Source organism: Sturnira hondurensis, unplaced genomic scaffold, assembly GCF_014824575.4.
Source record: "Sturnira hondurensis isolate 20B ecotype Veracruz unplaced genomic scaffold, ASM1482457v3 Scaffold0004136, whole genome shotgun sequence".
NCBI lineage: Eukaryota > Metazoa > Chordata > Mammalia > Chiroptera > Phyllostomidae > Sturnira > Sturnira hondurensis.
The window spans coordinates 19,143,661-19,156,633 of record NW_028076767.1 but is presented as its reverse complement, the minus strand read 5'-3'; the positions used below and the strand labels follow the sequence as shown (position 1 = coordinate 19,156,633).

Below are 12,973 nucleotides of genomic sequence, written 5' to 3'. Positions count from 1 at the left end.
AGTTTAGTTACCATTTCAAATGCCGTGTTCTGGGTGGCAAAAACCTCCCCACTTCCCCATGGGGTTTCATTTCTCTTCCAGGGTCTTCATTTGTGCCACAGCATGTAGAGAAGGCTGCCCTGTCCCTGTTTTGACCAGAAATACAGAGACAGCCACATGCCTTCTGGTCTCTGATTGCTGAGACACTGTATGTCTGTCCCTCCTGTCCAGACGGCCCCTTTGAACTTAGCATTGACTTCTTGCTCCCTTGTTAGCCACCCCCAATGGTTCTGCAGTTTCTCGATTCCTTGGGCCTTAGGCAGGGCCATAGGGAGGCTAGGCTACCTTAATCCATCTGCCTGGCCCACCTAGACTCTAGCTAACCTTCTTTCCCTGGGGTCTTGACATCTGTCCTGGTTCCGGAAGGAAACATGGGCATAGGTGCCCGCTGCTCTTGAACCCTGCACATCAACTTCGGGTACCTGTTGTCCCATGACACCTTTTGCCCGGGGAATAGCCCAGGCACAAGACACTTTCCAAAACCCACCGAACTATGTTCTCTTCAATTTCTCCTGGGCTGTCACACTCCACCAACTCAACATGGGGAATTTTCTAGTCTTGGGGCAGGAAATCTTGCTTCAATTCATTATATATGTGCTATTGCTGACGTCTCCTGTGCCCTGAGTTTTGAAGCTGAAAAGCTCAGGTTTAAAAAAAAAATTAACCCACAATAAAATTGGCTTTTTATCCTTGGGTGTGTGGGTCTATAAGTTTCAACGCCCATATAGTTTTATGTCACCACCACAATAATCAGGATTTAGAACATTCCGTCATCCCCTAAACACTCTCAACACCCTCAGGCAGCCCTTTTAGAGAGAGTCACGCCCACATGCCCACCCCCTGGCGAGCACCAATCTGTTCTCTGTCACTACTGTTTGTCAAGGATCTGGGTGCTGGAAACTTCTGCTTATGCTGAAGTTGCTCTTCATTGAAGCCAAAGGTGCTGCCTGTTCCATTGTTCCAAGCAGGGCAAGGGCATCAGGAAATGTGGAAGGCTGTCACACTGTTGACATTTCCAGACAGTGCTTTCCATTCTGGTGCTGTCAATGCCTCCCCAACGTGTTTCTGAAAAACTGTAGGTGGTACCCCTTTCTTCCCACATCTGAGTGTGGTCGGGAGCCTTTATTTTTATGAATCAAGAGATCCATTGTTAAAGGGCAGAATTAATTTTTTCAAGGGTCTCTGACCTACCCAAGGTGTGCTCTCCAGAACCTGGGAGTGGGACATTGGTCCTGTTCCCTGGAGCAAGATCAGGTGGTGGCTGGGTTTGAGGGGGGTCATCAGATGGCCTTGGGAGCCCCATTTGAGGGGCAGAGGGCAAAAAGAGTTCCTGGAGAGCTGGGAGTCCTAACTTTGATGAGAAAATACATTTATTGCTTAAGGCAAGTTCCACTTACGTTAGAGATTGATCGTCCTCCTATACTTACAGTTAATAATAATAAGAGTTTCTTTGTGGGACACTAGAGTGTTAGGCCATTTCTAACGACTCTGCAGGGACACTGAGGCTCAGGGAGGACAGTCAGCTCCCCAGAGTCACCTCAGCTAGGAGGAAGTGTCATCCAGAGTGTCATCTGGGGCTGTCTGACTTTAGTGCTCATAACTTCCGAGGCAAGTTTGTGTCAGAGTCTTCGGTTCAGAAAGTTCCTGAACAATCACACAGCCCCGAGTTCCAAACCAGGCTCAGCCGATGACTCCGGACAAGATGCTTCTCTTTCAGCCTCAGTTCTCTCACCTGCAAATAGCTGATGACCGCTACCTCCTGGGGCTGGGGAGAGGGTTAAATGAGGAACCAAATGTATGGCACACCCGGCACAGAACTCTGACGGAAGGGCATGCAGTCATGGGGTACAGACAGGCAGAGCCTGGAGCAAGCAAGCTTCTGAGCACTTGGGGGCTGAGTTTCTGCTTAAATTGACCCCCCCACCCCAGACCCCAGTCTCATAGCAGAGGTCTCTCGTGCAACAAGCTCTTCTAGGAGAAAGCACAATGAGTCCATGGCTCCGTGAACCTTAATATGAAAATAACACAAGGAACCTGCAGAGGCCCCTTGAGGAAGGAGGTCCAAGTGCCACCCCTGGAGGGGTCAGGGAGAAGGCAGACAAAACCTGCCTTCACCAAGGGGCAGGCAACCTCGCCAGAGGATGGGGCCCAGCCCTCCCGTGTTCGCTCTTTGAATCATGAGCAGGAAGAACCCCGCACCTCAAGGCTGTGGGGGGGGGAATCATCTGTGTGAACATAGGCCCAGAGGGTCACAAATCCCCACTGCAGCATTTTGGGTTGGGGAGTCTGAATTGAAGGATGGGGACTTGAGAATAGGGGCTTTGCCCTATTCTCACCTCTGAGATACTTCCTTATTTGAGCTTCTCAATCCAGCCGGACCCACGTGTCATCATTTCCTCCTTAGTGTGTTTGTGTGTGTGTTTGGTGGGTGTGGTGTTAGAAGGAAGAGAGGGAAGACTGGAGGGGGAATTCACAGCGGTCAAGAGTATGGGTTCCAGAGTCTGGCTGCCTGGGCACTGTCGACTTGGTCATTTCATTGCTGTGTGACCTCAGGCAAGTGGCTTTCTCTCTCTGAGCCTCCGTGTCCTTATGGGTAAAGTAGGATAGTACTTCATGGGTTTGCTGTGGGGATCAGAGGAGATTTCTGAATGTGAGCCTCTGGCACCAAGCTTGGCATATGCCAAAGGCTTAATATGTGTGTGCTGCTGCTATTGTATGTGTGTGTCATTTCCCCTTGATTTCTCTGTAGGCCTTTCTCTCCCCTCAGGTGGAGGAGGATGGAAATTTATATTTAAGAATTGAATAGTCATTAATTAAATAATTAACAATGAAGTAAATGACATTTACTAAGCGTATTCTATAGACTTAGCATATGCTAAACATATTGCAAGTGGCTTATCACATACTCTGACAAACATCCTGCATGGTAAATATGTTTATTTAAAAATTTTTTTGTTCAGGTGTAGCCTACATAAGAGACATGCACTGAAGTGAGTAGTTCGATGGATTGTCACAAAGTGACCATTGTCACAAACTGAACACCCTCCCCACAATCAGCACCCAGATCCAGAAACAGAACATCCCCTCGCTTGAGCCCCTCCCAGCCACTGACCCACTCCCCAGGGATAGCTGTACGGCTGCTTACAGCATAGACTAGCTTTGCGGTTTTGAGGTTCATAAACACGGGAGATGCAACACGAGCTCTGCTGTGTTTGGCGTTATCGGGTGTGTGAGATGTGTCTATGTGGCCGCGTGCAGCCGTGGGTCGTTTCTGTCACCGTAGACCGTTCTGCCGGGCAACTGTCCCATAAGATCTTCCGGTTATGCATTCTTTTGATGGGCATTTAGGGAATTTTTACTTTGGGGCCCTCATGACCACTGTTGCTATGAACAATCTCGTGCACGTCTTGTGGTGCCCACATGCACGTGTTTCAGTTACGTGTAGACCTGGGAGTGGAATTACTATGTCACATGTTGCACCTGTAGGTGACGCCACCACCCAGTTTTATAACACAGTGGCACATCTTCCCTCCCGCCAGCAGGGTGAAAACTCCTGTTGCTCCACATCCTGGAAGCTCTCTATCCCCATTTTGCAAGTGAGGAAGACCAAACGGTGAAGTGCCTTGTCCCAAACACAGCTAGTAAGTCCTAGGATCAGGATTTGTTCATTCATTTAACCTCAGATGTTGGTGGAGCTTGCACTCTGTGCCAGCCCTATGCTGGGACTAGGGGGTCACTGGTCTCCTCTATACACATGGTCCATGTCCTCACGGAACTTCTCATTGGGCTGAATTGAATCTGATCTCAGATCTGTTCAATGCCACATTTATGCTTTTCAACTCAGTCACCCTTTCTCTGCACTCCCTTGGAGCTTAGAAAAGTGCTCGGCACATAGTAGGTGCTCAGTAAATATAGGTTAAATGAATGATGGATTGGGAAATCTCAGTAGGACCCTCCCTGCACTGATGAACACATCTGGGGATGGACATCTAGCTGCAAAATATAGGAAAGAGTGCTTTCTCTGGTATTTCTGAGCTAATGAACAAACCCAAGTATATTTATTCACAGGATGAGCCTGCATCAGGCCTTTACTTCTGGAGACCAGGCTCAGGGCCCAGGCAGGGGGACCTCTGTACCCTTCAGAGCTACAGTTTATTATGGGGGAGGACAGGACATCCACATGGTCTATGGTAAAGGATTTCTGGGCAGTGGAAGCCCTGCTCTAAGGGAGACTTAAGGTCGTAAGACGTGGAATCTCCTTCCGATCATCAGTAGGAAGCTGAACGCTCAAACCTGACATGGGGTGGCCTGGACTCACAGGTTGAGTTCGTGAGCAGCAGTCTGTACTGTAAGGAGAAGAGGTGGTCACCAGCTTGTCTGCCCCTCCAACCCTCAGGTCCGCAGTGAAGGACACTCATTCCACCCATGCTGACTGAGAGCCGCTGCCTAGAGCGTTCCCATTACAACTGTTTTCAAATGATGTCGAGTGATTTGCTTCCTGTTGTCTTCCATTCACTAGACTGAGAGCTCCACGAGGGCGGGGACTGTATCTGTTTATCTGCAACTGGAGTAGGTAGTCTCAGGTTTGGGGTGGGGCCAGTGGATTGAGTGGAACAGCTACAACATCTGGGAATGTGGAGGTTTAGGTGACTTGGCAGGGTCCTGCCTGCTTGTAGGAGTGCCTTCTGCTGTCCTAGCGTTCTTGAGGGACAGTAATGTGGTGTCCTCTAAGCGTTCTCAGAGCATGTGGAGACATGCCGTCCTCAGTGGGCCTCACTGGGAGCCCCACTCGGGGCACCTCTCCCAGTCGTTTGCCCATCCTGAGTCCTCCCTGGGTAAACACAGACACTCACCCATGAGGTGTTTCAACAGTTTCACATCCAGCTGCCTGAGGATTTCACTGATCAGAGGACATACCTGGACCACCAGCACAAAGAGGAGGGTGGAGTCAGGGACTGGGAAGAGAAAACTACAGGGCCTGGGGTTGGAAGCTTGATTCCATTAGATTTTCACAGGGGATCATGGCAAGAGTGGCTTAGCTTCCTGTATTGAGGGCCAATTGCATGCTAGGTGCCATGCACAGCCCTGCCACGTTTTATCTCCCTGAATCCTCATGGCGTCTTTAGAAAATAGGGTCTGTGATGATTTCCATGCTACAGAGAGGGAATCTGAGGCTCAGGGAGACTAAGTCATTTGCCCAAGGACACACAGCCAGTGGGTGGCAAAACTGAACATTTTAATTGAGAGCTTTCAGGTGCTAAAGCCCAAGATTTGAAATTCTTTGCCAAACTGCTAACATATACTCCCTGACTGTCACACTGAAGGATGCCCAGGGTGAAAATACTGTTCTCAAACTTACCTGATCTTCTATCAGGTGTGGGATAACTTTTTCCAGATTTTGTCTAAAATGGTGGAGAAAATGTTTCATCTTTGATGAGATATCTCTAGAAAGAGAGGTAGATGTACAGAACAGATAAATACAGGCAAAATAACACTCGGTGCTACGTATTGAGTACACCTCATCTAGTCATTCAATCTGCAGCCAGCCTTACATAAGAGGCATCATTGTCAGCAACAGTCAAAGGGACAGTTTGAAGAGGTGATGTGACCTGGCCAAGGTCACACAGGAAGTGTTGATTTGATTAGAACCAGGTCAGTAGAGCTCCAGAGTCCACAGTCTTTCCCCTGCACTGTCCTCTCCATGAAAGTCTGGCATGATCTAGGCACTCAGTGACTGTCTGATGGATAAAAAAATGGACATCCACTGAGAACTTTGTTGCTTTCAGCATTCCGGAATTACAGAGAGAAATCAGACATAAATCTTGCCCTCAAGGGACTCATAGTCTATTGACAGACTTGGTCAGCCAGTGTATAGCTCTCCATATAGCTCTGTTTTTTTTTTTTGTCTCATTCACTACTGTTGAGGAGGAGCTTTACAGAAGAAGGGGGGGGGCATCCCAACGAAAGGATCCACATGTGCAAAGATACAGTGGTGTGAAAATACCTGGTCTATTGATGGAGAGGCAGGTCCTTCAGAGACACTACAGGGCAAAGGCCTGGAGGACGGTAGGTGGGGCAGGGTAGTGGACAAGTAGGGCTTTGGGTGACATCCAGGAGTTTGCTCCTCATTGAGAGGACATTAGAGAACCATTGAAGGTCTGGAGCAGGGGCTGAGCGACATGATCAGTTTCCTGTGCTAGAAAGTTAATTCTGCTGCAGGAGGAGGAGGAGTGAAGGAGGTATAGTCAAGGAAAGCTGGAGGGAGGCCCTGCAGTGGTCCAAGAAGTGGACCATGAGCTGGGACAGTGAAGGATGGAGAGAAGGATGAAGAGACGGGAGCAAGTGGGAGCTACCAGGAAGTCACTGATGGGAGCTGGTGAAGGTGGGCTGCAGGGAGTGAGGAGAAGGAAGAGTCTGGTTTCTTTCTGGGAAGGTGGCATGGCCATCATTGGGAAGGGACGCAGTAGAAGGAACAGATCCTGGGGAAAAGGTATGAACTGTTTAGAGTTCATCCAGGAGCTGGTAGAGACTTATGGCCACAGATAGGGTGAGTCAGGAAGGGGCCCAGCCCTGGGGAGGGGCAGCTGGGTCCTTACTCCGTTAGGACTGTTGTGTAGACACTGCTGGGCTCCACGTGGCAATTGCCTATCACCAGATCCCTCCGGCCAAACTCGTCTTTCTCCAGCCAGAACTCCACAGCAATGTTCATGCATGCATGTGCCTTTGCAGTCTTGTTATTGAAGGGCCTCCTGGGGATGAGAGAGAGGGGGAGGAGAGGAAAGGGCGAAGACAAAAAGAACAGGAGGTGGACACAGCCAACAGGAAGAGTGGCTGTTTGTGTGGACGGCGCTGTCCACACTGAGTGAGTCATTTCAACAAACCAGCCCAGTGGGGCTCAGTGTTGCCTGCAAGTTAAATCCTGCAGTCAGCGATTAAAAAGGAAAACTGCCATTAGCCAGAGTGGCTTCTGAAAATCCTCTTAATAGACCAGGGTAGGGGCCTTTGGAAATTCAGAGGTTGAGTTTATCTTATTTTTAGTGCTTTTACTGTTGAGCTGCAGCCTCCCTTTCCTTGGGGGCAATGAATGTTAAAGGATGGTTAGAACAGAAGAAGGGAAGGGTGATGAGATACAGTGCTTTAAGAAAGAATCAGTGTAGTGAACTCACACAGGTTTAGATGAGCAAAGGGCCTGCCTCCACCGAGGAGTGATCGCCATCCACAGAGGTCACTCAGAGACATGAAGTGACTTGCCCAAGGCCACACAGAGAGTGAGTTTGGAAACCAAAATTTGAAACCAGGTGGGGGTCAGAAAGATCTGGGTTCTGCAGGTTGCCAAATTCCTTCCCACTGCCCAGCTCCCAGGTCCCCAGGGAGGAGGAGGGGGGCCTCTTAGGCTCCACTTCTGTATGACTTACAGTCTCACGTCAATGTCAAATTCGAGTGAGATTTTTGCTGAGAACCACTCCTTACGGAAAGACATCTGGGTCCTGCCATGGTCCAGCTGAATGTTGGTGATGTTGGCACTACACAAGGAAAGAGCAGAGGTCCTGCCAGGGAGAGGGACCTCAGCCATCAAGGCCAGGCTGACAGACGAGGCTGGCCCATCTATAAAAAGGTCCTGGCAGTGCAACTGGAGTCAGAGCCTTTTATAGATACTCTAAGGACAAGAGCCACCGGCAGGAGCCCTGGGCTGCAAGCTGTCCTGGGGTGCCCTAATAGTTCCACCCTGTTATACTGATTTGTGTGACCCACAGCCCACTGCAGGCCCAGATGATAGGCCTGTTCTCACCAAGCCTCCTCCCTCAGTAGATGGCCTCACCACCTCCCCAGGTTGTCCAGGCCCAGACCCCAGGAGCTGTCTTTGATTCTCTCCATCCCTTATTTCCATATTCAAACCATCAGCAAGCCATGTTGCTGTCTCTGCTTGCAAAATATATCCTGAGCTTGGCCACTTCCCTCCACCTCAGTCGCTTTTACCTGGTCCAGGTTACCGTCACTTCCTGTCTGGAAATACTCTAGTTTCTCTGGGTTTCCTGCCGTGACCTTGGCCTCTCTATAGATTGTTCTCTATGCAGCAGCCAAAGGAGACTAACTCCCTTCTCACTCAACATTCTCCACTGGTTTCTCACTGCTCTTAGAATAAGATCCAAACTCTACACCATGGCCCCTTAGACCGGCAGAGCCTGGCCTCTCCTGTCATCTTGCTCACTTAGCCACACAGGACTTTTTCTTTGTCTTGAACACACCGATTTCTTTCCTAGCTCAGGGCCTTTCTACTCACTGTTCCCCACATCCCTTATATCACTTGCTTCTTCATTTAAGTTTCTCCCTAAGGGTTGCCTCTTTAGGGAGAACAGGTCCTCCTGATCTGCCCCCTCACTCTCACCCTTTACCTTGATAAATTTGTCTTCATGACATCTCCCTCCACCTGAAATTAATCACTTACTTTTATGGCCTCTCTCACGACTAGGATTAAGGTCCCAAAAGGCAGTGACCATATATCTTGGTTTCTAGCCCTATTCTCAGTACCTAGCCCAGGTCCTGGTACACAGTAGGCCCTCAATGAATATTTGTAACCATTGTTTAAGCAATGGATGAAGGGCAGTGACGGTGGCTGCACCCATTAAGGAAGATCTTGCTGGTGAGATCGGAACTCATTAAAGTGGAGAGAATGAGGGATTCCAGTCAGAGAGGAGGGGGCTCTAGGGCACAGCAGGCTGGAATGAGGGTGCTGTAGGTGGGCAGCTTTGAGACTGGGAGGCTGGGGAGGCCTGCATCCGTCAAGAGGAAGAAGTGAAAATTGGAGGTGGGCAGGACAGGCTCAGTTCTGCAAGGTTGATTGTAGCTCGTGATGGCTCTGCCTCCACCATGAGCAGCAGAAAAAGCTCCCTCAAATTTCCCAAAACTCCCAGAGGCAGGGGCAATTATTATGCCCATTTCATTGATGATGACTCAAGGCTGAGGCTTAGAGAACTCGAATGCCTTGCCCAGAGTTACACAGCTATCAACCAACAGAGTGGAGTTCAAATGTCTGGCTCTAGTCCTGGGTTCCTTGGGCACCCCAGATGTTCATCCAAGTTATGCCCTGGGTGCCCAGGGTGTAGATGAGGCCAGAGAGGTTCAGCAATTTCCCCAAGGCTGGCGGCAGAGCCAGGACCTAAATGCAGAAACTTTTACTCCCAAGCCTTCACTTTTAATTACCCTGCTATGCTGCCTCTACAAATACCCCTTGTATTTGTGGGTATGAATGGGTCCCCTCATTCACCCTTATATTGGGCCTTACCTCTCCTCTTTCCAATATCCCTTCCTTCCCTCTTCCCCGAGGCTTTGAACTTCCATTCTCCAGCTCTGCCCTCTGACCCAGAGCTCTGTAAAGAATCTCAGAGCTAGGGATGGGGTTCACGGCCTCACCTGCCCTCTTTCTGCTGCTGGAGGCTCATGCCACTGCCAATTAGCCAGCCCACCATCCCCGAGGCCACCTGTCCCGAGGCATTCAGACTGTCCAGGAGGCATATGTTCTGGATTCGGCCCTCTGCATTGTGCATCGTGAGGCCCTGGGTGATAACTGGAAATGGATAAGGGATTAGTGACATTGCGCAATGTTGTAGAAAAGGCAGGGGATTTGGAGTGGGGGCCTGGGTGCACCCACTTCTTGCAGAGAGATTGGTGCACGTCACCTCCCTGCTCCTAAACACTGAGATCCTCATTCTTCATCTGTGAAACTGCTCTGCAGGGCTGATGTGACATTTCTGCAGAGGGTCTGGTGGGCAATAGCTGCTGAAAGGAGATACTTGGTTGAACGTTCACCCTGTGCTCTATCTGTGTGTCTGGAGCATAAAGCCCAACACAGATGTAGATCACAATAAATATTGGCTGAAGATTAAAATAGGTGGGCAAACAAAGAGGGAATAAATGTAAATCCTTTCATACCCTGCCTGGAATCAACTGCAGGACTGAGTGGAGCTGGCCCCCCAGCAGACAAGAATGAATTCCAAGAGGACAGGGAATTTGAGAAGTGATGGATGTATTTAAGCTCTGCCTCTCTTGGCTCCAGACTCTCTTGCCCCAGGTGGGGGTCCAGCTCTGGCAAACTTCAGGGCTCACCGCAGACACATTTATTTCACTGACTTCATCCTTCCTATGATCAGGACCTGCTCTATGGGTTAGTGCAGACAGGCAGAAACCACTGTCACACCTCACCCTCCTTCCTCCAGGGCCAGCTCCCAGGCCCCCTTTCAGCACCTGTTCCTGCTGCCTATAAACAAAAAGGTGTGTCTGCAGCCACAGACCTGCGTTTAAACCTCAGCTCTGTTAGCTCCCTAATTCTGGATGTCTTCATCTGTGTAATGGTGGCAGTAGTAATACCCACCTCATAGGGTTCTTGTGAGAAACATTGAGAACATTCATCTAAAGAACATTTATTGAGCATCTGCTGGGTGCCAGGCCCTGTGCCGGGCACTAAAGATACAAACCAGTTTTCTGTCTAGTGGAAGAGACGTGTATTAACCAAACAGTTTCAAAGATAGAGTGAAACTATAAGTACTCATAGATGACAGTTTGGAAGAAACCATAGCAATATTTAGACCTGAGAAGGGACTAAGGTCAAGAATAAATGAATATCTCCTCAAATCCAAGAGGACAAATTAAGAAATGAACAAAAGACAAAAACAGGGAATTCAAAAAAAGTCAAAATGGTTAACAACATTATGATGAGATGCTCGAACTTCCAATGAGATGAAGTCAAGCGAAAGCGATTAGGTAGCACTCAACTACATAGCAAATATTAGACTGGCAAATGTTAGAAAGATAGTGTTATGTACTGAATTATGGCCCCTCCCCCCACCCTACCCTTGCAATTAATATATTGAAACCTAAACCTCCAGCGTGGTTGTATTTGGAGGTAAGACCCTGAAGAAGGCAAAGGAGGTTAAATTCAGTCATTAGGGTGGGGCCCTAATCCACCAGCACTGATGTCCTTACAAGATGAAAAGGAGGCACCAGAGTGTGCTCTCTCCCTGTGCACACGCAGAGGAAAGGCCGTGTGAGGACACGGCAAGAAAGTGGCCATCTGCAGGCTAAGAAGAGAGGTTTCACCAGAAACCAGTCCTGCGGCCACCTTGATCTTAGACTTCCAGCCTCCAGTGCTGGGAGAAAATATGTTTTTTAAGCCCACGCGGTCTGTGGTGTCTCGCTACGGCAGCCCGCGCAGACTGGAACAGACAGACGGGGACTCTCCGTGTGGGGAAACATGGGGGGACGGGTATCCTCATTTGTCACTGGGGTGAGTGTAGACTGGCACAGACCTTCTAGAGTGAAATCGGGTGGTTTTTGTTAAACAGAGTTTGCATCTGCCCTGGGGTCTAACCATCCACCTTCTGGGTATATCCCAGGGACATTCTCTCACGGGTCCTAACAGGGACACATGTAAGGATGTTCCTATCAGAGTAGTTTATAATGGTGGGGAGTTAGAGGCAACTCAAGTGTCCATCCCTAGGGAAATGACCAAGTATAGGTGAAATGGATGAATTTCATGGACGTCTCTGTGCCAGTCTGAAGCCACAGATGTCAACAGTGAAACCAGTCAAAAGCAATGGGATCTAAGTGGCAACACCATTTATGTAAATCAAAACACTGCATGTTTTACAGGAATCTGGGCATATTTAAACACATAGATACTGCAGTGCTTGCCAAGGAAGAGGGAATAGGAGTGAGAATAAGAGGTGAAAAGGAAAATAACATAAAATCAAATCAAAGGGAGGGTCCCGCCATCATTCATGATAATGATAATGTGCTACGAATTGGTATATGATCAAGCCAACCTCATTGTCTGTGCTTGATGTCTAAAAAAAAGGAAAAAGGGGTAAGTGACTGACCCAAGGCCATTCAGCAAGTTAGTGGCCAAGCCCAGAGGGCGCTTTCCCCACCCACCCTATGACAGCCAGCAGACCACAGGCTTAGCTTACTTCTCACCAGGGTGGATTTGGTGTTCGTGTGGGCCTTGGCCATGTCAGGCCAGGGCTGCTTGTGCAGAGCCGAGGGCAAGGACAGCAAACGGAGGAGAAGCAGGAGCCTCCAAAGTGGATGCATCTTGGATTCTGGGACCTGCAAGTGTCAAGAAGGGTCAGGCGGCTGCAGGAGTGGCCTCTTGGGTGGATGGACTCATGGTTTTCTGCTGGAAGATTACGCCAGACTTAGCACCCAGAATGTTGTGGGGAGGTGTTGTGATGAGCTCTGGCAGCTCTTACATGGTGATGGCAGCAAGTAGAATCCTGAGCGGAGGCCAGGGCTCCAGAAGGATGCCTTGTTGCTTGGAGACGCCCCAGTAGAGCCCACTGTTGGATCATCCAGCAGGAATTCTCTTCCAGACTCTGCACAGGCTGGGCGCGTTGATGACTCTTCAGTGAATGAATGAATGAATGAATGAGTGAGAATGGCTAATTCCAGACTTTCCAATTGGACTAGGACTTTCTTAAGGGCAAGATCATCCTCAATGCCTACCATGATGATTATTTGCCAGGAACAAAGTGCTAGTGAATGTTTGTTGAGTGACTAAATGAAAATACTTGAAAGAATGTGGATGGCTAATCTCTGAACCTCCCATCAGAATATCAGTTTCTTGAAGGCAGACATGAGTCTAATTAATCCTCATGTGCCCAGTGCCTGCCATGTTACCACGTGGTAGTTACTAATAAATTCTCTTTAAATAAAATGAATAAATAAATGACTGAATGGCTGGCTGATGGTTTGTGAATAACATTTACAGGAGGGGGCCGGAAAGTCTTGAAGCCAAAGTGTTAGGTTTGCCTTGTTGCTCTAGGGTTGCGAGTCAGAGAGAATTTATTTCATATCCCCTTGTCCTCACCATCTCCAGAAATGGCACCACCCATCATCCAGTTGCTCCAGCCCCAGACCTTGGAGTCCCCTTGACTCCTCT

General features: G+C 49.0%; 1 protein-coding gene across 1 annotated transcript; it reads right to left on the bottom strand.

The window, feature by feature from the left end:
• Positions 1 to 4,303: 4,303 nt before the first annotated feature.
• On the bottom strand, positions 4,304 to 12,126 carry BPIFA3 (BPI fold containing family A member 3). Its single transcript, XM_037043871.1, has 7 exons — positions 12,003 to 12,126; positions 9,451 to 9,604; positions 7,455 to 7,562; positions 6,636 to 6,785; positions 5,399 to 5,483; positions 4,893 to 4,956; positions 4,304 to 4,385 (listed from the first exon to the last, which is right to left on the bottom strand). The coding sequence occupies exons 1-7, from the start codon at positions 12,124 to 12,126 to the stop codon at positions 4,354 to 4,356; spliced, it is 717 nt and encodes a 238-aa protein (XP_036899766.1). The 3' UTR covers positions 4,304 to 4,353.
• Between the last annotated feature and the right edge of the window lie 847 nt (positions 12,127 to 12,973).